The sequence below is a fragment of the Phoca vitulina genome, unplaced genomic scaffold (assembly GCF_004348235.1).
Source record: "Phoca vitulina isolate PV1807 unplaced genomic scaffold, GSC_HSeal_1.0 scaffold8, whole genome shotgun sequence".
NCBI classification, from domain to species: Eukaryota; Metazoa; Chordata; class Mammalia; order Carnivora; family Phocidae; genus Phoca; species Phoca vitulina.
Genome location: NW_022589711.1, coordinates 8,079,108 through 8,104,034, shown reverse-complemented (window position 1 = coordinate 8,104,034; position 24,927 = coordinate 8,079,108). Strand labels below are relative to the sequence as shown.

Sequence of the window (24,927 nt, the reverse complement as noted above, 5' to 3'; positions counted from 1 at the left end):
AAAATTTTTTTTAAGATTTTATTTATTTATTTGACAGAGAGAGATACAGCGAGAGAGGGAACACAAGCAGGGGCAGAGGGAGAAGCAGGATTCCCGCCTAGCAGGGACCCCGATGTGGGACTCGATCCCAGGACCCTGGGATCATGACCTGAGCCAAAGGCAGACGCTTAACGACTGAGCCACCCAGGTGCCCCATACTCAAATTTTTAAAAAAAAATAAAGTCTGTGATTCTAATATTTGGTAATTTCAGAATTTCTTATTAGCCCTTCCCCCATCTGCCATGCCTCCTCCCAAATTAATTGTTGATACACAAACTGGTCTAGAAACACATAGTGTTAAGAGATAGTCTTAGTAACAGATCTAGTCAACTACAGAACTCATGGGTGTGCAATTGTTATATGTAATGGTGAGAAAATGGGGATATTGAACACTCTGCTCTGTGTTCATGAATCTTTAGATTTTGGGGGGAAAAAAAGAAAATTTCACAAGAAAGGAATCATGTGCCTCATCATTAGTATTGACTTTATTAGAATTTTTCCTCATTACAAGTTTTACCATTGTCAAAAATGACAATTTTCACAATTCATCCCTCCAAATCACAGAGTAAACATGCCTGCGTTCACATATGTTACCATAAAGATTTATCAAGAAATATCTAAATAACCTGGAGAAAAGTTAGTGGAAAAATAAACATATTTTCAAAACCTAATTAGTGGTAAGTATAGGGCAATTCTTTTCTCTTTTTTGTTTTTATTATTATAAAATATCTAAAACAGAACCACACACTTTCAATTTATTATACCAAATCAATAACAGATATAAAACTATACGGAATCTTTATATAATAAATTGATATATATAATAAATTGAAAGATATATATATCTTTCAATTTCCTGTCTTATTCATCTCCCCTTCTTTCCTAAACCATTTTGTACATTGCATCCTATTCAATGAAACAGTTCAGGGCTGTTTGTTTTTTTGTTTGTTTGTTTGTTTGTTTTTGGTGTGTGTGTGTGTGCAGAGTTGACTACTGATTGTGCTATGTGTGGCCAACAGTTATAAGAAAGGACCGGTGGATTCGCTGTCCAACCACCTGTGGTATGTGTGGGGTCACTCATGTGAGCTGACCATCTATCAATTTCTAGAACTGTAAAAATTCAAAGATGAGCAGGTCAGCTGAAGGAATATAGTGTAGGCTGGTGGCCCTGGTAGAGCTACCTAAAAGATCCAGCAAAGGAATCAGTTGATGATGGAAGGAGGTCAATTAAAGAGTAGAGAGATAGATAAGGGAGAGTGTGCAGCCTCAAAGAAAGAAAAGTTGCCTTGATTGCTGACTCGGTTCTCGGGAGCAGTTTTATGAGATTGGCCTGTTCTTTCTACCTATTGGCTCCATGATAATTCCTGTATTCTCACACTGGCCCACTGCACCCAATACCACCCTGACCATTTACTTGAGCTAGATTATTTTTTCAAACAGAACAAGACAGTACTAAATGAATATGCTCAAATGTGTGTGGGTGGGTAGAAGGTGGGATGACAATCTCTATGTAAAGATGGCTATTTAACCTTATGCATAATATTGAAAAATTGAGGCCAATATAAATAAATAGTGTTATATACAAAACTGAAAATTACCATCTCATTACTCATGCATGCATTGAGTTAGGAATAAAGACTAAAAATGTACAATCATATAGTAAGTTTGATATCAAGTATGTGAAAGTGGTTTTCTTTGGTTAATGAGATTATAGGTTATTATTTTATGTCACTGGCTTTTCTTTATTTTTATATTATCCAAAATAAACATGCATTATTTTCTTAATCAGAGTAATAAACTACATAAGAAAAGGAAAATATACTTATTATAAATCAAAACAAAGAACAGAATGCAAGATTATAGTAGACTGTGATTGTATCTATGATTTAAAAAAATAGCAGGGTATATCTTTTTTTTTTTTAAGATTTTATTTATTTGACAGAGAGAGACCCAGCAAGAGAGGGAACACAAGCAGGGGGAGGGGGAGAGGGAGGAGCAGGCTTCCCGCGGAGCAGGGAGCCCGATGCGGGGCTTGATCCCAGGACCCTGGGATCATGACCTGAGTTGAAGGCAGACGCTTAACGACTGAGCCACCCAGGCGCCCCAATAGCAGGGTATATCTTGATATGACTTCAGTGAATTTTTATGGTGGTAGAACAGGGTTTTCTTTTTTCTTTCTTTCCATTTCCCTTTTTTTGTGTGTGTGTTTTCACTATTTTGTATAACTTTTCTCATAACCTTTAATTTAATAGATAACATTATCTGTCATATATCAGGCATGTGTAGAGTAAACATTTGAATCAGGTATCTATAATTATGTAAGAGCAAAATGACCTAGCCCTTCTGTGGATAGCCATATATCTTACCTGCCCAAACTTATATTCTGTTGTAAGGTTCAACAACTGAAATACAGAAGTATCTCATCTCACTCCTACCTTTCACTTTTTGTTAGGTTCAAGCAGGAAAATGGAGAATCAATCAATGTGGTGGTTTGAGGCTAAGGAGGGGTAGATCAACATGAATACTGGTTTATGGAGTCACTGAGCACTATATAGGGTTGGCTAGTTAATCTAGATGCTAATCTCCATTTTAACACTCTCTGGCAATCTCAGTAATTGTCTTGGAATAATGTTTCCAACAACCAGCTCAGGGTCAGATGTGCTCCTAAGAATATATATATTTAACTTGGTTTTACATTTAGAGAAAAAGAACTAAAGACAAATACAGAAGGTAAGAAAGTAAAATTGTGTTCAACACAAAAATGTAATTACTATAAAGTCTAAAAAGACACTGCTGCTGTGATTAAAATGAGCTCTTAAAACCATTTTCTCAACAAATGTTATAAGAATCACCACACTTATATAACTGACATCTTTATATGTAATAGACATGTTCATTTACAAAGAAAGCCTACTAATGTGGACACATTGGTGCTAATTTTAATGTGTTGGATCCAGCCAAAAATTAATTTATCCGTTCTTGCTTTTAACACCTCATAAATACCAAGGCCGCGCCTTCTCTGACTTGGAGGCGCAACACCATTCACAGTAATGTTTTCATTTTCTGCCTTAAAGTTGCTACACATGAACCCCTTAGACATTTAAAATTCTTTTCGATTTCAAATGTAATTTCTACTTAACTGCATTTTCAAAATTTGTATGCAATTAGAGGTTATCTGGATATTTTATATTTATAATAATATACAAATCACTGTTAGAAGGGGACATATAACAAATTACATTTCTGTAATAGAGATTTTCACATTACTTTGGAAAGCTACAACTTATCTAGAATTCCCTGAACTTAAGTTTCTGTCCTGGAAAGAATATGCCTATTTCTTTAATGAGAGCATAAATTCACTTGTGTGTTTTATATCTCTGGTGTCTACATTTGCCTCACTTCTTTTTCCATATGGACATCATTTGCTACCTAATATGATCTGATGTGAAGGGCATAGAATGACTTTCGTGGAATTCTTGCTAAAATGCATTACTCCAATCTACTCATGAGAAAATTTCAGACAAATCCAGATTGAGGAAAAATTCAACAAAATAATAGACCAGTACTCTACAAAAGTGACAAGGTAGTGAAAGACAAAGAGAGACCAAGGACCTGTCCCAGATTGGTGAAGAATAAGAAGACATGCAATATAAAGGCAATGTAATATCCTGGACTGGATCCTGGATCAGAAAATGAATAAAAGCAGGAGTATTGGCAGAATTTAAATTAGGTCTGTAGGTATGTTAATAGTAGTGTATTACTGTTAATTATAGGTAATCAGATAAACATTAGGAGAGAGTGAGTAAACGGTATAAGAGAATAATGGGTATTATGTTTTGCAAATTTTTTTGTTAAGTATAAGATTATTTTAAAGTAAAGAAGAAAAAAAAAATAAATTCCACATTCTGAGCCCAAAAGGGCCTGATTTTTTTTTATTTTATGTTTGCAAAAAATAAGACATTTCTGATAATTCCTATGAAAGATCTTGGCATTGCAGAAAATTTAACTAGTGAAATAATACTTTGTAACCCTTCTGTTACTTTGAAGCTGAAGTGAAGCTCTTTTCCCCATGAAGCATATGCCAATAGGACACTGATTACATTTCAGTCATGAATCTTTTTTTTTTCTATTCATCAAACCATAAATGCCACAAGAATTCAAAAAAATATGATATAAAAATTCATAAGGAGTAAAATATAATTACCCCAATAAATTTTTTTTCTGATTTGAAACCTTTAAAATTTATGAAACGTTTTTCCAAAACTAGTTTTAAAGGTGGTTTAATATGTGTTTTTTTTTCTACTTTTGATCTCATACTACCCATAGGTCACTTTCTAAGAATATGACAACATGGCAATGAGACAGCGATTTATGTTGACTATGAATAAAGTTGTCATTATGTTCAATAATCTTTCTCAAAACAAAGTTTCTAGAATACAATACAATAAAAGCTTTTAAATGGATGAATTGTAATCCTCGATATACCTTAAAGCAAATCTTACGCCACTAAATATTAAACTCCTGAAAAATAGTGGATTGACATGGAATTACTGGCAGCATCTGAACTATTTTTATATAAATAATATTCCTGTAATGAAATATTATTTTAGGAGAGATAGGACTGTGTCTTTATGATAGAGACACATATAATGACAGATGATGTCTGGAAGGTATTAGACTGTGGTTATAATAATCACTATAATTGTAACAGTTCATGCTAGCGCAACTCCACATCTATTCTTCATTTGTCTCTAAACTAATTTGTTCTACATATGAATATATAACCTTCATCAATTTAAAGTGCCATCCCTTGGCTATGTGGGTCATTAAAGGAAATACATAATGTATGAGTTCCACCATCCAAACTTAGAGAGGGGAAGTCTTTGTAACCAAGTGTGAAATCATTGCTACAAGGTTGACTTCTGAGATTTAATCAAAATCAAGCATGATCACAAATGACCCTCAATCAATTCCAGGGTTACTCATATATTCTGCTTTGAACAGAGGAGTTTCATTCACAATTTTGCACCCAATATTGATCATCAGAGCAACTAGGGTCATCAAATTATATGGATAACTTAATGAAGTTAAAGGAATTTCCCATAAGGCATTACTGTTTCAAAAGACAATCAATCTCTAAAAATGTGCTGAATTCATTGGAACCAGTTTATTCAGGGAGCACAGCACAATATCTGGGATGATAGAATAAGTAGTAAGTTTGCGGTAGTAGTAAATCACAAACAGTGCAATAAGTGGAACTAAATACATCCCGTTTTAGATTAATACTTTTGGGGAGCTCTATAGTATGTGGAACAGAAGAAATTAATGACTATTAGGGAAAGATTATAACATTCTTGGTGATGATGCTAATACTATGACATCGTTCTTGACTATTTAACATTTTGTATTTTAATAAATATTATTTTATGTTCTACTTCCTATACATTTCCTCAAACCTAATTTCAGTTGCAGACGTTTAAAAAGAATACCCCTGTCCTAACAAATGTATCCTGAAACACTTACAAAATATGTTTGTCCAGGATCATTCAATTCAGCCTTGAATAGTAAGGATGCTAGATTATTTTAGGGAGGTGGATTCATTACCTTTTGCTAAATGTCCTCTTTCTGTGAGCATCTAAGAGTAGATCAGATTCATAAATTGGGAGATTTTTCAGAAATATGCATAGGGGTCAATGCTATGTGAAGAGTGAAATGTGGAAGGTCAATTTTTCCATGTCTTGTTCAAAGTACAACAGATTAAGTACTGACTTTATTGGAAGTTTAGCAATTTTTGTTTAGGTAGTTCTCTTAAGTAAATATGAAACTTTAGAACTGAGGTCTGTTTTCTTTTGAATTGATGTTTTTTTGGTGGGTGTACTTTTATGCAACAATCAAAAATAAATGGCTCTCTTTTGGGGGATGGGGTAACAGGGTAGTGGGCATTAAGGAGGGCATGTGATGTAATGAGCACTGGGTGTTATATACAACTGATGAATCACTGAACTCTACCCCTGAAACTAATAATACACCATATGTTAATTAATTGAACTTAAAAAAAAAAAACTGAAAAAAAAAAAAAAGCAAGAAATGGCTCTCTTTTTGGCCAGAAGATTCTTTGCAGTTCAAGTGAAGAGGAAAATATAGCTATAGCATATGGAGAGTGGAGGCATTACATAATATACTGGGTTTGCAAAATAGACTTATGGTTTATACTTCTTTTCAGAGAATTTGTGTGTGTGTGTGTGTGTGTGTGTGTATGTGTGTTTAAACATGCATACAAATAGATGAGGCAGGATGATTTCCTTTTTGTGGAAATAAGATGTTACTTCTATTTATGTCATGCAATATCTAATGGTATAGACTAAAGGCTTATTTTACGTCAGTATGAAGATGCTGAGCTATTTATTAAACATATTAAATGAGTATAGAAAGTATTTTTTAGTCTTTCATTTTTTCATTATGACAAACATTTTATATTCCTTTTCATGTCTTCTAGAATACTAATTCCAAAGCAAGAGTGATACTAGACTTCATAACTTCTACATGGTATAAATTTCTTTCTTTTTTTTAAATATTTTATTTATTTATTTGACAGAGAGAGACATAGCGAGAGCAGGAACACAAGCAGGGGGAGTGGGAGAGGGAGAACCCGGCTTCCCGCCAAGCAGGGAGCCCGGTGCGGGCGGGGCTCAATCCCAGGACCCTGGGATCATGACCTGAGCCGAAGGCAGACGCTTAACGACTGAGCCACCCAGGCGCCCCTGGTATAAATTTCTTATTTCTATTCTATGTTTAGAAGTCCCGAGAAAAGTTAAAAAAAGCAACGTGGTGTTGAAAGTCATTCAACCATATAAACTACCTTAAAGCCTTTGTGTGATGATTCTCAGTTGAGATTTGGGCATTTATATTAGCATAAAAAATGTGTTAAACATCCTTGTAAATAGAGTATTGGACTAATAAAAAACATTTGAAAATATTGCTGATGACAGTGACAATATAATAAGCTTAAAATTAAATGTTCTCACTGGCGTGCATGTGTGTGCACACACGTGTGTATGTTACGAAACATACAAAGATGTGGCGATATAATATTTTTAAATGTAATATAAATATTTAAGTAAATTATGTAAGTTAATAAAGGAATCAAAAGTTTTATACCTTTTGGATTGGTAAAGAGGCATATGTTAGACCTACAGTACATGTGGGTTGAATTGAAATCAAATGAAAATTGGTAGTTTTCATTACTTTACTCTCTGAATAAAAATTAAACTGACAATGTGCTATGTATTTCTATAAAAATGTAAACTGATTTTAGTTCTGTTTATCCATTTCACTAATCTCAAAGTTTTTCCTTAATTGGCTTAAAATTAAAGTTTTTTAAAAAAACCTTTAACATGACTAAATCAGTGAATTTTAATTTTAAACATCATTTAAACATCAAACAAAACAAAGGGACTGGTAGCAAAACTGGAAATTTGTGAACTCTGTAAGATAGCAGCAGAAAATATTCCCTCTCTCTCTTATATTCAACCTTGCCCTTATTTTTATTTATTCATTCATAAAACTCTTTTTTTTTTTTTTTTTTGGTCGGGACTTTCTCTAAGTACTGGGGATACAGCAGCAAAAAGATGGCAAACATCCCAACACTCCCATAGCTTACATTCTAGTGGAGAGAAAAAGACAATCAGCTTGATAATTAAGCAAAATATTTGATGTTAGTGGTTAAAAAATCATTAAACCAGGAAGGTCAACAGGAAGTGCTTGGGTGACAGTGGTTGTAATTTTGCATATGGTGGTCAGTTAAAACTTCACAAACTACACTTGAGAAAAGGTTTGAGGAAAGTGAGGGGGAGAGACATACACAATGAACGGTGAGGAGTATTCCATGCAGGAAGGCTCCCTGAGAATGGAGTGTCTGACACATTCAAAGAAAAGCAAATAGGCCAATGTAGAGGGAGTAAGAGGAAGATGAATCAGGATGAAGTCAGAAAGCTCAGGAGAATGGATGGGAGATCACTGTATGGGTTTTACCTTTTATTCTGAGTGAGATCGAAAGTGAGATCTAAAGCTATCGGAGAGTTCTGAGCAGTGCTTTCATATCCCACGTTACATTTTCAAGGGTTCCCTTGTCTGTTAGTTTGAAGGAGGAGGAGTAATAATGGAGACAGGGCGAATAGTTGGGAAGCTATTATAATGACTCAGGGCAGAGATGATTATGACTCAGGTCAGGTTGGTTACAGTGGATGCAGTGAGAAGTGGTTGTATTCTGGATATGTTTTGAAGATAGTGTCAAAAGGATTTGCTGACAGAACAGGTATTATTCACAAGATAAAGAGGAGTAGAGAATGACTCCAGGATTTCTGGTCAAAGCACCTGGAAGAATGGAGTTTCTCCCTACTGAGATGGTGACGACGTAGAAAATCAGCAGCTCAGTTTTGAATATTTAATGTTTGAGATGCCTGGGGGAGTCTAGGAATTGAGGAGAAACCAGCAAAGGAAAAGAAGTGGCTGATAGAGAGGAAGAACACCAGCGACGGTGGTGGAAGCCTAATGAAGACAGTCTGAGTTGGTACAGTTGTTGAGATCACTGAGAAAATGTATAAGGATGGATTCAGAGAAGAGGAGAAACTAAGTAAATGGAGGCAGAGAAGTCTCCCTTAGATTCTGAACAAGACTATCTAATATGTCAACATGCTTTGGGTAGGAGTTGGAAGGCAATTGTTTTGTGATTGTATTAAGTTCTATTGCTGATGTAAAAAATCGTCACAAACTTAGTAGCTCAAAAACAACACAAATGTATTATCTTATAGTTCTGTAGGTCAAAAGTCAGACACGGGTCTCAATGGACTAAAATCAAGGGATTAACTGGACTGCATCTCATTTTTGGAAGCTTCGAATCTGTTCTTTCTCCTTTCGTAGTTTCCAGAGGTCACCCATGTTCCTTGGCTCATCCTTCTTTGTCTACCCTCAAAGGTAGCAATGTTACATCTCTCTGACCATTCCTGCATTGTCTCATCTCCCCCTCTCTTCTTTCTTCTTCCATTTTTGAGTGCCCTTGGGTCACATTGAACTCACCTGGCTAATCTAAAATAATCTGCCTATTTGAAGGTCAGCTGACTAACAACCTTAGCCATCTGCAACCTTAATTCTGTTTTGCCATGTAAATTAACGCATTAACAAATTCTGGGGATTAGGACATGGGCATCTTTGGGGGGGGCTGTTATTTTGCCTACTGCAGTAAGAATATAAAGTGCTCGGATGAGAAGTCATTTTTTTTTGTTATTCATATCAGCACATTTATTTTTCCACAAAGCCTAATCATTTTCTTTTAAGTGAACAAACCAGGACAATGCATATACAAAGCACATTGTTGCTTAACTAATCATGGCTACACTCTTGGAATGGAATAGGGAGGTATATGCAACAGATGAAGTATAAAGGGCATCCAAATTGACAAGGAAGAAGTAAAACGTTCACTATTTGCAGATGACATGATGCTATATATAGAAAACTTGGAAGTCTCCACCAAAAAACTGCTAGAACTGATAAATAAATTCAATAAAGTTGCAAGATTCAAAACATACAGAAATCTGTTGCACTTCTATATACCAAAAATGAAGCAGCAGAAAGGGAAATCAAGGAATCAATCTCATTTACAATGGTACCAAAAAAAATAAGCCACCTAGGAATAAAACTAACCAAAAAGGTGAAAGACCTATACTCTGAAAACTATAAACCATTGATGAAAGAAACTGAAGATGACACAAAGAAATGGAAAAACATTCCATGTTCATGGACTGGAAGAACAACTATTGTCAAAATGTTTATACTACCCAAAGCAATCTACACATTTAATGCAACCCTATCAAAATACTAACAGCATTTTTCACAGAACTAGAACAAACAGTCCTCAAATTTGTCCCGAATAGCCAAAGCAACCTTGAAAAATAAAATTCTAAATTTGGCATGTGAAAAAAAGTTTAGGATATAAATGTACATACATTTTTGTACACCATACAAAAGTGTGTCTATAGAAACACTGACTCTATGGAAATTGAGAAATGTGCAATTTTTCAGTTTTTGTTTTGTGTTGCAGAAGTAAAGAAAGAGCCAAAGCCAACCAACTGCCTTGAAGGAGATGGTGGAAAGAGAGCTAGATTTTGGTTGCCGGGCAGAAGCAAACTTAAGAAGTGTAGATAGGAACTGGTATTAGGAAAATCTTATAAGACGTCAACAAAGTTTAATGAGACAAATATGCGAGATAGAATTTTATGCCAATATTGGATCAAAATCAATCATAACAAATATACAGAAGGCAATATGTGGAATCTAAGCTTTAGAAATAGGTTTTTTGAGTAATTTTCTTGAAGTTGATATGTTCCTTTGTGTGGCACTGATAATTTTTCATGTTCTAAACAATTATTGTGTACTAATCTCTGCTGGGAAGTGCAACACAGTCTCTTATGAGTAGATCTTAAAAGTGCTCATCACAAGAAAAAATTGTTACTATGCGAGGTGACTGATATTAATTAACTTGTGATCATCTTGCAATATATACATATTTCAAATCATTGTATACCTTGGACTCACACATTGTTATATGTCAATTATGTTTCAATAAAACTGGGGAAAACGTATTTTATGTTTCTCATTTCTTTGAAAAATTCCCTGCCTTCAAATAAAATGATTATTTACTAAACTCATGTTATATGTAATGTAAGGTGCTTGGTTTTGTGATAATATAAAAATGCTGCTCTTTAGCATTTTACGACAGCATATATGTGGATAGAGCACAGGCATACTAAAATCTTTAATAAATAGGGAAATATTGAATAGCAGTACATTACCAAAATATATACATGATTTCATAAGACCACAGTGTAGGGTTTTATTCCGAAAAAAACTAAAAAGGCAGTTTTATTTTTTATCTGACTAGATAGTTTAAACCTGAGTGGGAATTCAGTAATAGTAAGTCATTACGGGTTTTTAAGAACAAATGAAGTGATCAAAGCACTATCGGAAAGAGATTAGTCCAACATGATAAATAAAATAGATTATACAAGGAAAAGATCAGAGTCCTAAAGACCTGTTAAGATTTTATTTTAATCATTCAAGATTACAATAATTTAAAGAGAACAACTGTGTTTAGAAATGGAACTCAAGGGGCACCTGGGTGGCTCAGTCGTTAAGCGTCTGCCTTCAGCTCAGGTCATGATCCCAGGACCCTGGGATCCAGCCCTGCATCGGGCTCCCTGCTTGGCAGGAAGCCTGCTTCTCCCTCTCCCACTCCCCTCCTTGTGTTCCTGTTCTCACTGTCTCTCTGTCAAATAAATAAATAAAATCTTAAAAAAGAAAAAAAGAAATGGAACTCAAGAGACAGATGGGAGAGAAACTGTGAAAGAAAACCAGAGTGTGAAGTAAAAAAAACAAACAAAAACAAAAACAAGAGAATTTGATGACAGTGGATATAAAAATGATAGAACATAGAATTCTATGATAACACTCAACCCGGAGACACTGAGTGCATAAATAACAACATAAGTAGCAAAAAATCAAATTGAGAAACTATTTGGGATGTGGGGGAGGTGAAGTGATTGTGGAGGGAGAGTATGAAGTATATAATGAGTTTGCTCCCTTCAAGCGTTCAAAAATGGAAAGAAAATAAAAGTCCATGCAATTTCATAACCCAAAGATAATTGTTGCAAATTATTGATATACTTGCTTCCATACTCTTCTATACTTTTAAAAAATGTGTATTTTTTCTAAAAAACAAATGAGCTGTTCTCTTTATTTATTGGTAAAGTGTAAAAAGTTTAGATAAAAAAAAGCGTTTTTATATATTGTTTATGTAAAACAGTATTTCTTTCCTACACAATAACTTGACAATATGTAGTGAGAATTTTAAAAAATATTTATAGACTTTGTTCTAGTGATACCACTTCTAGAAATATACTATTAGGAAAGAATCAAAGATGCCAATGATTTATGTACAAGTATATCCATTATTGTGCTGTCTGTAATACTGAAAAATTGGAAGAAAACTATGTATAGTTTAGCGTAGTTTGTATTGTATGGGAATTATCTTAAAAGGTTCTTAGAAATTTGGAAGAATTAACTGGAGAGCTTATCTGGGCCAAGAATTTTGTTGCTATTGTTGAGGAGAGAGTAATTTCCCAACAAACTTTGTGGAAATGTATTTGATAATGCTAGTTCTAAGGACATATAGAGGTGTGTCTACTTGAATTCAATGATAATTAATTGACTACCTATTAAGTCCTTTTCTATATCATGTGAGAGTAAGAAAAAATTCAGAGTCCAGCAATGCTCCCATAAATACTGCTGCATTCTTAGTAATTTCTTAAGTTCAGCAAAGATTTCAACTAAGGTGAAGCTAAGTAACAAGAAATTTTATTACAGCAAATTACTTTGGACAAAAATAATTACTTTTTCTATTATTTGCAGCTAGGTTTTAAGTGCTTGGAAAATGATCCATCTTCTTTTGTTTTCAAATGAAATGAATCATTGAATAGATTACAGTGGTGTTTCTTTGAGCTCGACTGCCTTCATAATAGATTATTTGGGGTCATTATTACTAATGAGTTTTTTAACTCCCTTCTGTAGATCTTTAGCTCAGTTCACACTATTGACAATTTCAAACTCAAAAAACTTCCTGTATTTTGAAGTGAAGGTTTTAACCCCATCTCTTCAAGAAGCTACCCAGATCCTCTCTCTTTACTTACTACCTTGTGTTGACACTCAGTCATTAAAACTGAATATACATCCACTTCAGTGAAGTGAATTACTTACAGATATGAGATAGGTGGGAGAAACCAAGCTTTATAAAATGAATAATGAGGCTACTAGGGACAATATAATTTCACAAGTACTTCAGATGCATTATCCTGATAATTTTTATGAATAAAAATTAAGGCAAAAATAAAAATCTCCAAAAGGACCCAAAGAGATTTGTAGATGAGTATGGTGTCTTCTGTCCAGTGAAAGATCCTATGGAGACATTTCCATAATTAGCTCCGAGGATCAGTTTTCTTGGATTCTTCATACACCATTACAATGCCATCACTTTTTGAAAATACTAGCGTGTTTTGAACTAGCCTCTTTGCTAGCCTCTTTGCCTAAGCATCCTCATGCTCAACAAGAAGCCAAAATTTACATACAACCGGAGGAATTTCAAAACATGAGTCCAAGAAATGTGGCTACATTTGACTGTGAAATTTATATCAGTTAGACATAGTCAAAATTCTATGAGACAGCAACTCTGGGACTCTGGAGAGGGAAAAGCAATTTGAATCAAAGTGGAAATATGAAATTTTTAGGTAGAAATTAAAGTCACCAGATTGAATTGAGATGGAAATAAAAAGACACTGTCTTCCAACCAGTTGGTAGTATGGCAGTTTTTAAGACAATCATTGCAGGAGAGGACTGCAGAGCCACTTAAGACAGGTCGGTCCCTGTCATCATTCCACGGGCTCCATCTCTGAAGGACAGTTTGATCTTTTCTTTGTCCAGAGGAGTATAGGCTTTTTCTGATCTGGCTTTATCCATATAATTCTATAGAACATAGTTGGCAGTCATTCAATATTTTTTGAATAAATGAATGAATCTATCATGATCTGGTGACACATGTTTCAGTCATGAGATCTTCATAATTCCAGTTCGTTCTCTTTCCTAGGTGGCTCCATTTCCTGGGGTTGGACTTGCTCTGGTTACAGTAGCACTCCCAGTACCCCTCCACCCCCACTACTGTGTTCCCTCTTATGCATCATGCACTTAAGAGCACAAGAAAATATGAGGAGCACATTGTAACTGTGACAATAATATTTCCTCCTTTAGTCAATTAAAGACACCTTTGCTATGTTGTTTAGGTATCCTCCCCCCAAATACATGTGACTTCACTTTAATATTTAGGTGTGGTTAACATTTTGATATGGAAGACATTTAATATGCTGAAGTTTTAGTGAAACTGACTTTAAAAATACCTATAATTTGACTAAAATAACATAATCAAATAAAATTAAAAAAATAAAAATACCTATAATTTTACTCAAGTTCAAATGTAAAATTTGGGTTTTATTAGACAAATACGTAATGCAACCCAAAGATAAATCAGAACTTGTAAAGTCTTTATAGTTACTTATTTATCTATCAAAAAAGTATTTATTAAGGTTTAGAAGAGGAGAAGTGAACTAGAAGCTTTTTTAATGTTAGTCATTGTATTTTGCATTTCACACATATAAACTCACTTTATCATTTTACTAATTCTATAAATGACTTATTCTCATTTTGCATATGAGGAAATGAAGCGCTGAGAGTCTAAGGGTCAGAGGGGACACACTGTCAGCTGGCTGAGTTGGGATTCCAATTTATGGTCTTTTTAATCTAAGGTCCTTGAATATATAAGTACAATCATGTCTCAATTGGATTCACTGAGTTTGTGCAAAGCACTGGTAGGTATGCATTGGGAATATTAACATAAATTGAATATGGATTCTGGCTTAGGTAGGTTTTAGTTGGTAAAAGTGATAATAAATATACTGGTGATACAAGGTAGAATGTATGGTACAATGATAGCTATAGGTCTGTTATGATGTAATACATGATAAAATCTTGTTTAGATGAAATTATAGCTTGAAGGTCTACGTATCTTTGTTCAAATTCTCAAATGTTTTGTCCATTGAACAATGGGAAAAAAAAGATCGAACCTAGAAGCAACAAATGATTGTCCAAGGTCAAATACAGTTATGATATAACACGCTAGTATTTTCAATTTACTCATTTTTGGTTCGTGAGCTGATGTATTAAGAAGAAATGGACCACTTCTAGGCCATACAAACGTATGTTCACATTTTTTAGTTCTTCATGCTATTGTCTTTTCTCATTCATCTTTTAGATCTGAATTGGGAAAAAGCATAGGAGGAAGGGTCAAGCTTCCAGAAACCCCTTCAGTGTGATTCAGAAGCACAACTGCTTAGTTTCAGGTCCATCAGCACAATAGTAGACAGGACACCGTGTTTCTGCGATTAATCTTTCTGATGCACCAATGATACTTTGCAGAACAGAACGATTACCAGTAGTTACTTGCTCTTTTCCCTCATTCCTGGTCAATGACCTAGGCCAATGAGCCAGAAGAACTCTGATTGAAAACCAAAAAGGGGTTAGAATTGTGAGCATTTTCCTTTTCTCATTATGGTCATTTCTTTCAGTTCACTGAGTTTGGATGGAGCCAATTTGATGAAATAGGGATTGCATTATTGCTAATAATCATCAGATATACACATATGTCCACAGTGCCATCTTAGCTGCACTATATTTAGTTATAATATATGTCTATTTACATACATGTGTTCTCTTTCTAGGGCAAATCACAGTAAAACTAAAATGTAGAGATTGACTTTCCAAAGTAGCACATTATCAGGGAACATTATCCTCTATTTTTAGAAAGGATGATAATGGTGCTCAGAAGCTAAATGGCAGGGAGCCTTTCCTCTGAGCCTCCAGCAATGATTCATATTTTTGATAGCTCTGAATGAGGTAAGTGAGTGATAGCTCTGAGTGAGCTTTGTCTCTGTCATAGGAGGCTCTTTATACCTGGATGAAGACATAAATTCTGGGGCACCAGAAGGAATGGAGCCCATATACTCTTCCCCGTATGCCCGAAGCAACTGCGACAGCCAGAAACAGAAATAAATGTAAACATCCCCACTATTACTGTATTCTTCAGGAAACAGAGCTTTATTTCATTGAGCTGTCTTGACAAGGGATAAAAATGAATTTCCGATCTCAAGACGATTGAAGACATGTTACTTTTGCACTCTGTCAGGAAAGTTAGAAAGCTGAGTTTCAGTGACTCAATTAAATACTATCATCCCATTGCACAGCATTGACTCCCACGTGGTTTTGATGGAACCAAAAGCTCTATGCAGAGTGTGAGGTCTTTACAATGACTCTTGGGACTCTGGAAGGCCCCTGGCCCAAAGCCTGTCCACTGAGATCCGGGGTGGGAGAAGTAATAAGGAATGAGTTCCAGCTTCCCCTCTCAAACTCCATGAGATGCTAAGACCAGTGGGTATTTTTTTGTAAGCTGGGATGGATAAAATTGCTTTTCACTTCTCATTCCAAGGGAGGTCTTCCTGGCCCACTCACCGCCCTCCTGAAATATGTCAACTCTCACCTCAAAATCACACTTTCTCCACATCCTTCTCATGCTTTAAGAACAAAGGTGTGAGGTTCTTTCAGTGGAATGCTTTGGCAGGGTCTCAGTTTTACTACTTAGGCCAAAATGGTACCTAAAGCTTCAATTATTATTTCTTCCTTGTGTTTTTGAAACAATTGGTTAGTAAAATACCAGAGTGTAGGACTCTGCCTCCTTCAGCTTTAGATTTTCCAGCTTCTATCATAGTAGCCTGCCCACTACACATTCTGGAGTAATAATTTATTTTGACTCCATTCTATTTGTATTTTTATTTGTTCATAAAGAAGTATTTTCATTCTTTTTTGTAAAAAATGATGAAATTGTATGATTCTTCTGGTATGCCTACTCACATCCCAACACATTTAAAACCAAAAAAAAAAAAAAATTGGCTAATTACCCCAGCTCACATGACTCCAAAAAGTCAGATATGATTCTAACAATTCTATTAACATTTTCATCTTTTAGAACGATAGCAGCAATATGACTATCTCATGATTGATTTGTGGTCTATTTTATTCACTATCTTAAGTGCCAAGAATGACGCCTGTCATCTAAAAAGCAGTCAATGCTTTATAAATTATCATTGCAAATATTTGAGTTTGTACATAGCAAAATTGGGTATATTTATAATGGGTATTTCTCATTTAGTCTTTTTTACATTTATTTTATATAATTAAACAATATTAATAAGAGGAATTCTTTCCAGGCCAAACACATATCCAACTGTAATACATCCTAAATCACCAACCATGGAAAGCATATATTCAAGTGATGACATCAATCAATTTATTATGGATCAATTTGCAGCCAAGCATTCCCTTAAACCTGTCTAATGTTTTGGCAAGGAACTTGAAAGGACTCACTAAAAATTTATTAGTGTAGCTTGAAATAGTTTTTTTTTTTTTCGTTCTCTGGCTCAACAAAGAGAATACTGTTTGCCCTCTGAACATATAGATTTTATAGTTTAACGTAGTAATGGATATGCCTGCCAAGAATCACAGTTTTTAATGAGCCTTTATTAAAACCATTGCTGTGTTTTAGCTTTCATTTTATGTACTGCATTTTTATTTAAAACTCATTCTATTTAAATTTGTCTGTTTAGTAATCAAACTTAACTGGTAGCTTGGAATATATTTTGCATCACTTTGCATCTTCTTTCCAAAAGGCTTGAGCCTAAACTAGTTCAATTAATTGATACTAATGTTGAACACACGCATTATGTAAACTTTAAAAACAGAACCCACATTCATGTTAAAGAATATGTTACTTTCATATGCAATGTTTTAAGTAAGCTACAGCTTTGAAAGTCTAAGTATTTCAGAGACTGAATTAAATTTCAAAAGTATTAGCTTGGTGCAGTAGCCACAGCACCAAATGAACAGCTTTGTAGTTTACTATATATTATAAATTTAAGATTTTCTGGTCTCTAGAAGAAACCAAACAGTAAAATTTCAAACTGAGACCAGGAAAGGGTGAACTTTTAAACTGTAATAAAACTTAGTTGTTGCTATTGACCAAAAAGTGGCAAAAAGTTAACCCAATTTTTTTCCTTAATAAAATCTGATATAAAAGATGGTAGAACATTTATTAATAATATTTTTTCTAAACTATCTCATTTTGAGAATGTTTCATCATAAGTTTTGATTTCTTCAAGTGTAACTTTCTAATAAATGTTATCATTTCTTTTCTTTTTTTAAGCTTTATTGAGGTATAATTGATATACAAAAAATGGTTTGGATTAGTTTGGACATACACATACATCCATGATACCACCGTCATAATCAAGACCTCCAAAAATGTCCTTTTTTTGATATACATGTGCATATGTGTATGTGTGTGCTATGTGGTAATGACCCTTAACCCAAGATCTATCCTCTTAATATTTTTTAAAGTGCATAATACTCTATAGATACTATGTTGTACAATCAAGATATGAGACAAAGCCAATGTCCATTGGTGGATGAATGGATAAAGAAAATGTGGTACATACATATAATGGAATATTATTCATCTTTAAAAAAGAAGAAAATTCAACTATTTGTAACAACATGGATGTATCTAGAGGACATTATACTAGGTGAAATAAACTAATCAAAAAGAACAAATATTGCGTGATTCCACTTATAAGAGCTATCTAAAATACTTGAACTCATAGAAGCAGAGAATAAAATGGTGGTTGCCAGGGCTGGGAGGAGAGGGAGGAAATTGGGAATTGTTGCTCATGGGTATAGAGTGGTCTTTTTTTTAAATGTAAGATAAATAAGTTCTAGCAATCTACTGTGTTTTCTATTACAATATTGAGGCTTTAGGCTAAGTTGTTTTTTTCTTCTCAAAAAAACAAGAAGAAAAAAATTCTTAAATCAAGAAAAAAATGAAAGAGTTGAAAGACAGATATTATACTAGTTGGCAAAAAGTTGCCTGAATTTACTGGATTTTGGATTACTACACTTTTCCCTCTCCTTTTTGAACAAAACTCTACATTTCCATTTTGAACTGGGCTTTACAAATTGCATAGCCACCTCTGATTGAAGTCTTATATGTCCAGTTTTCTTAGTTAAAATAAATAGGTAAGTGGGAATTTTTTTCTGTTTATCTTAATATTTTAAAAAGACAACTGACCAGGCAGTAAACTTTACAGTAAATTATCACAAAATATAAGTTTACACATGACATTGCAATAAAGCATACCAGGGAGTTATTAGATTTCTGCAAAGAGTTTAGAATTTCTAGTTTTGAAAACTGTGGCATATTGCAAAGCAAATAGCCTTAGGTTTAAAAATATAAATTAAAGATTGATTTTTGGTGCAAAAGAATACTATTTTCATTATGCAGTTTAGATGAACCAATCATTAACGGAGAAGACAATTATTGCTTTCTGCGATTAAAGGCACAATGATAGAATGCACCTGCAAGTGCTTTGAATTATGTGTAAATCACAAAGCCATTTTTGGTTTTTTGTATGACCTCTACAAGTTGTAGGAAATGTCAAAGAAAACATGAAGATGCTGTTATATAAATTTACATTGAAAGTTAAATTCAGACTAATGTGAAATCGATTTGTATGAAGAGATAAACTTCTAAAAAAAAAATTTCCCATAAAGAATCAACAGCTTCATGAGTACTAAAACTTGCACTAAAACATGTGCTAAAACTTACATTTTAAAGTAATTTATCAGAAATTTATCCCAATATTGTCTATAAAGCATTCTTAACAGCTCCCACACATCAGAATAATATTTTTAAATTAAAAATTATCAAAAGTTTTTTGCTATCAAACATTTGCATAGAGTAACTGACACCACTCTGAATAACGTTGATTGAAAATGAAGTTGTTAGAAGTATAAATTTGGTTGACTTAATAAATTCATAGAAAAAAACCCAGAAGAATATTATGCTCAATCAAGATATCATAATAACAAAGTGGTAATGTATTATATACAATTATGACAAAATTTTTTTTTGCATTTTGTAAGTTATTACTCATGTGTTACCCATCATGTTTTATAAGTAATAAGTTATTTTAAAAGAAATTGTTTCACATCTTACTACCTTTAACTGTACTTTCCCTCCTGCTTTTTGAACAAGGGACTCTACATTCTCATTTTGCACTGAGCTCTACAAGTTATGCAACCAATTATGATCAGTCTTGTATGCCCAATTTTCTTAATTAAAATAAACAGTCAAGAGGTAAATTTTCATTTCTGTTCTTTTCATATTTAGAAATGTTAACCTAGTACTGTTTTCTTATTGTGATTTTTCTCTTTCGTTTCCAGTGCTTTGGGTCTCCTTGATTACATACCTTTCTTCATACCTGCTCATATTTTCCAGCGAGATAAGAAAAAAATCCTGGATTTAAGATAATAAGCCATAGTTTTCTAGCTCACCGGATTATCTACTTGCATGACTGTCAGGAGCCAGATTTTTAAAAGAACTTTTTCTTTTCTTTTTTTTTTTTTTTGTGACCTCAGTGAGAAGTTCCCACCAGCCATCCAGCCATATTTGACACAGCTGGTGGAATGAGCAAACGACACAAATTGTTACAGAATCCCCAAACTGCACTCTTCTTTCAGCACCACCTGGGGCCTCTTAATGTATGAAGCAGGAAAAGGAAATATGCAAATGTTGATATTCATTTGCATAGAGCTGATTCCACTGAATAGTTTTCTTGGGTTTCCTAACATTTTCATGGTTTTCTCAGCATACACTTATCAATCATTTTTCTTGTCAGTAAAAATCTCATTTTTTTTTGTTTTCATGTTAAGTGTTTCCTGAAGGTACTGCAATTTCTGAATCCTCTCAAGGTAAGAATTTCCTTGGAAAATTCTATAATTCTCAACAGAAAAGAAACCACCATTACTGAAAAAGCAAATAGCTATGATCCCAGTACATAATAAGCAACAGACTACCAGACTTCATTCTTTACTTTAATGGGACTCTTGATTACCATACGTAGAACATAAAAATGCAGCAGAAACATTACAGGCCTCATGCCAAGCTGCAGTGTTCTTCCCTCTGGGTATGGATACCACCCTGTCCATGGATCCTAGCCTTGGTTTATCAGTTATCATAATTAATGCCTGTCTTTAAGAGCCACTAAAATTTAAAGGCCCCCTTTCAAGCTAAGGCATATCTGCTTTTCTAGTCAATTTGTGCTTTTGGGGAGAGAAGGACCCTACAATTAACTAAAAAAATAAGCCAGAATCTGTGTTCTTCAAATGGATTAGTACTTTCCGTATTTGTTAGAATTTGTTAATTGAAAAAAAATGTATATGGTGGATCATAATGAGTGAGGGAGGCAAAATTTTTGTTTTCACATTCTTGTGTGAACTCAAAGAATCCCTTTGGTTTATTCTTTTTCATTCTCCTTTTGAACAATATTTGGAAAGAAATTCATAGCTACCACTGCTGTATGATATATAGGACATTGTTAAAAGAGTAAATCTTAAGAGTTATTATCACAAGGAGAAATTTTTTTCTTTCTTTTATTGTATCTATATGAGATGATGAATGTTACCCAAACCTACTGAAAGAAAGAAAAAGCAAAAAAAAAAAAAAAAAAAAAAAAAAAGATGAAAATGTTATGGTGTTAGGTCATTTGCTCTTTTTATTTACTTTCAAATGACCACATAAAAATCACTCTGACAACTTCCCACCTCACATATATTTTTAGATATAACCAGGTTTGCAAAAATTGTGTTTAATACACAAAAAATGTGCCTGTCTACAAAGCCTCCTTTATTTCCATTTTCTAACAATTTTATTTTGCTGTATCAGACTTTGTTTACCAAAGTTAAGATTGTTGCAAAAACATGTCTCATTCAAGTGCAAGTATCTGTGTAATTCACATCAAAAGGTCAAGTAAAATGTGAGCTTGGTAAAATAACCCCATCTTTATTCAAAAGAACTGTTAGCAACTATTATTTTTTTTTTGATACATTATCTTCTTTTATTCAAATACCAGTCTGATCACACATGGTCCAAGAACACTCAAATAATAAGCCACATATAAACAGATGTTAAAGATTGGTCTTCAAACATTATAGCCAATGAGGCCGCGCTTGTCTATGATCTCACTGACATAAAACCACATCCACACCTTGGTGGCCACCAAACCATTCAGCAGAGCTTCCTTAACTGTGAGCTGTTTGAAGCTACCAGTTTGAGCACTCTTGACTATTTTTTTCAAGCTCTGAATAGCTGTAGGGATCTCAGCAGGGGTTGGAGGAACCAACTCAACCTTGGCATAGTGCCAAAATGTGGCCAGTCGAGGCTTTGAGTAAGTCACAGCAGCGTTCACCAGCGCCGGGGCCTTCTCCGCGAGGTTACGGACAAACTGGGCCATGGTTCCAAGCTGCAAGGTCCACCGCCCCGGATGGCCACTGAATGTCACCCCCCAGAAGGACCCGCCGCAGGACCCCAGCAACTATTACAGTTTAAAACCTATTCCATACATGTTATGGATTGAATGTGTCTGTCACCCCAAAACTCAAGTTGAAATCCTAACCCTCAATGTGTTGGCATTATGAGGTATTGGGAGATAATTAGGTGATGAGAGTGGAGTTCTCATAATGGGATTAACACCCTTAGATGAAGAGGTAGGAGAAAGCTTGCTTCCCTTCTGCTCTCCAAGTAGTGAGATTATGAGAAGATGACCATCTGCAAACCAGAAAGAGAATCCTCACCAGACACAGAATTAATGGCACCTTTGCATTTTAATTCCATCCTCCACAACTGTGAGAAATAAATGTTTGTTCTTTAAGCCCCCAGTCTATGGTATTTTTGTTGTAACAGCCTACACTGACTAAGACAGTAACATGTAAGCATAAAGGACCAGGAAGTCACAGAGCTGCCTCGATAAAGTCATTCTCTTCATTCTTTCTGCCCTTGTCCTTGAGCGATAAGACTAAAATCATTTCATGTTTTGTCCTTAACCTTTTATAATGGGTTTCTCAAGTACACAGAAGACACATGATTCATGTGTATCACGTATATTTCAAACAGCTTACTAGACATGGCTAAGCACTGGGAATGAAGTGGTAAATAAAACAGGCATCATCCTTGCCGTCATGCAACCTACACTCTGGTGGGAGAGACCAACAATAAATAAATAAATAAAAATAAAGTTTCAAACTGTGATGATTATTATGAAAGAATAAAGTATCATATTAATAAAACTACAAATAGATGTTTCAAAAGAGTGGGAAAAAAAGATTGAGAGAGAGGAGAGGTTTCCCTGAAATTATATTGATGTTTAGAGGGACTAGGTTTCTGTTCCTGTTTGTAATTACTTCACCTCAGCAATGGCAAAGCCCAATGGATAGAAGAGCACATTCTTCCCAGTGGGAATGTGATGCTTTCCTGCCTTCCTCTTTTTTTTTTTTTTTTTTCTTTTTCAGTGAGAGAGAGAGAGAGAGAGAGAGACTGCAAGCAGGGGAAGGGGCAGAAGGAGAGAGCGGAGCCCCACATGGGGCTCTATCTCGTGACCCTGAGATCATGACCTGAGTTGATCTTAAGAGTTAGTCGCTTAACCGACTGAGCCACCCAGGTGCCCCATGCCTTCCTCTTTTCTTAGAACACAGTTCTCTTGTTTTTCATCTTTTGAAATTCTTGTCCTTTGCTTTCTTTCTTCCAACACGTGCACCTAGCACCTTGTTCTATAACCAAATGGAGAAATCTTACTAAAATATATGCAATATTAGTTCCTTAGTTTGCCATTGATCTTGATGTAGTCACTATAATACCAGTTTATGTATTGTAATGCATACCAAAAGACAATGCAAGATTGTATAAATTTGTCCCAGTTACTGTGTTCAACCTCCTGGCAACTCTGAAAGAGAAAGACGTAACATTGACCAAAAAATAAAAGTAAAAGACATGCTAACTACTGAGAAGTGACACAGAAGTACTAGACACCAAGATCCAAGAATTATTTCTCTTGGGGCTCTTCAGCAAAGTGAGTACCTTTGATATCATAGTAACTATAGGTAACAGCTATTGATGATATCTAAAAAAATATATAAGATAATGTACTAATGAACACTAATACACAAAATAGGCCTAAATTTTCCTTTCCCCTTTACATTTTCTTATGTATATTTAAGCAGGAAAATTATGAGATTATGTCCCATCACATCTTTGCATTTTAATTCTAAATAGTTGGTCAACGTGGAAGGATTTTACTCTTGTTGGTGAATTCAGGAGGCAGTAAGCATGGATGTCTGTGTAATGCTGATAACCTTGAGGTTGCATGCGGTGGGTTTAACCTATGTGGTACACTCCATGCATTTGAGAATAGATTTTAGTGTTTCCCATGAATATAAATATTTAAGAGTAATTGTTACAAACTCCCAACACCAAATGCTTTGGTAAAATTTCTAACTTCTAAGCTATTATTTTAATTCACAAAATTGTATCAGGAACCCAATTGAATTTCAATCTGCTTTGCACTTAACTAATCTTAAGGGGCATTATTTACCAGCAAGAGGTTGGAATGGCCCTGCAGTGGTCCAGCAAGTAAGTGGCTGAATTGAAGTAACTGCCACCGTGTTTCTGGGCTGAATAAAATAAATCTCTTCAACACACACAGTGCACTGATTTATTTATTCACCAGATTTAGTCTGTCTTTAAAAAAAAAAAGCTTATTAGAGTTTTTAACTATCTTTGTAATAAAAAATGACTTAAGATGTTGAATCACAGATTTCTTGATTTATTGTAGTACTTATAATACATAGAAATAATGTTTAAAGAAATATTTGTATGTAAAATATCCACACAATATGCGGGTAGAAACATGTCCCAAATTAATGCTAAATAATAGACCCAACCAATTTTTTACTTAAATTGACACCTGTGAGTAACTGAATGTTAAGCCTTTAGAATGCCTTTCATTCTTTCACAAGTAGGGAGAGCCTGACTCCCTCCATAATGATGATCTTGAAAACAGGTAAAATGACCAGAGAGATGTCTCATTAAGACCTCTCCCACCCCATAAAATACTCATTCAAACATCAACTCAGGCAGTTTCATGGGGGAGGCCCATTTTGAAAGAGGGTCAAGGTTTCAGATTATAAAGTCGGAAAGCTCATCATGCTTTGCCATTTCCCTTCTCCTCCCACCCTATTAATTCAAATTTTTTTTACAAGGAGCAACAGTAATTAGACCTGATCTGGACCACCACC

The 24,927-nt window shown here is 34.5% G+C and overlaps 2 protein-coding genes across 17 annotated transcripts in view; both read right to left on the bottom strand.

Annotated features, from left to right (window-relative positions):
* Positions 1 to 24,927, bottom strand: part of ROBO2 (roundabout guidance receptor 2) — a 1,625,768-nt gene that overhangs the window by 665,322 nt on the left and 935,519 nt on the right. The gene's annotated exons all lie outside the window — the stretch shown is intronic.
* Positions 21,670 to 23,120, bottom strand: LOC116634147 (ATP synthase subunit g, mitochondrial-like). Its single transcript, XM_032407367.1, has one exon. It carries the CDS (start codon positions 22,089 to 22,091, stop codon positions 21,780 to 21,782), a length of 312 nt encoding a protein of 103 aa, XP_032263258.1. The 5' UTR covers positions 22,092 to 23,120; the 3' UTR covers positions 21,670 to 21,779.

What these genes read in the sequence shown, in the direction of transcription:
- LOC116634147 (XM_032407367.1), bottom strand. Translation starts at nt 22,091, where the DNA reads ATGGCCCAGTTTGTCCGTAACCTCGCGGAGAAGGCCCCGGCGCTGGTG.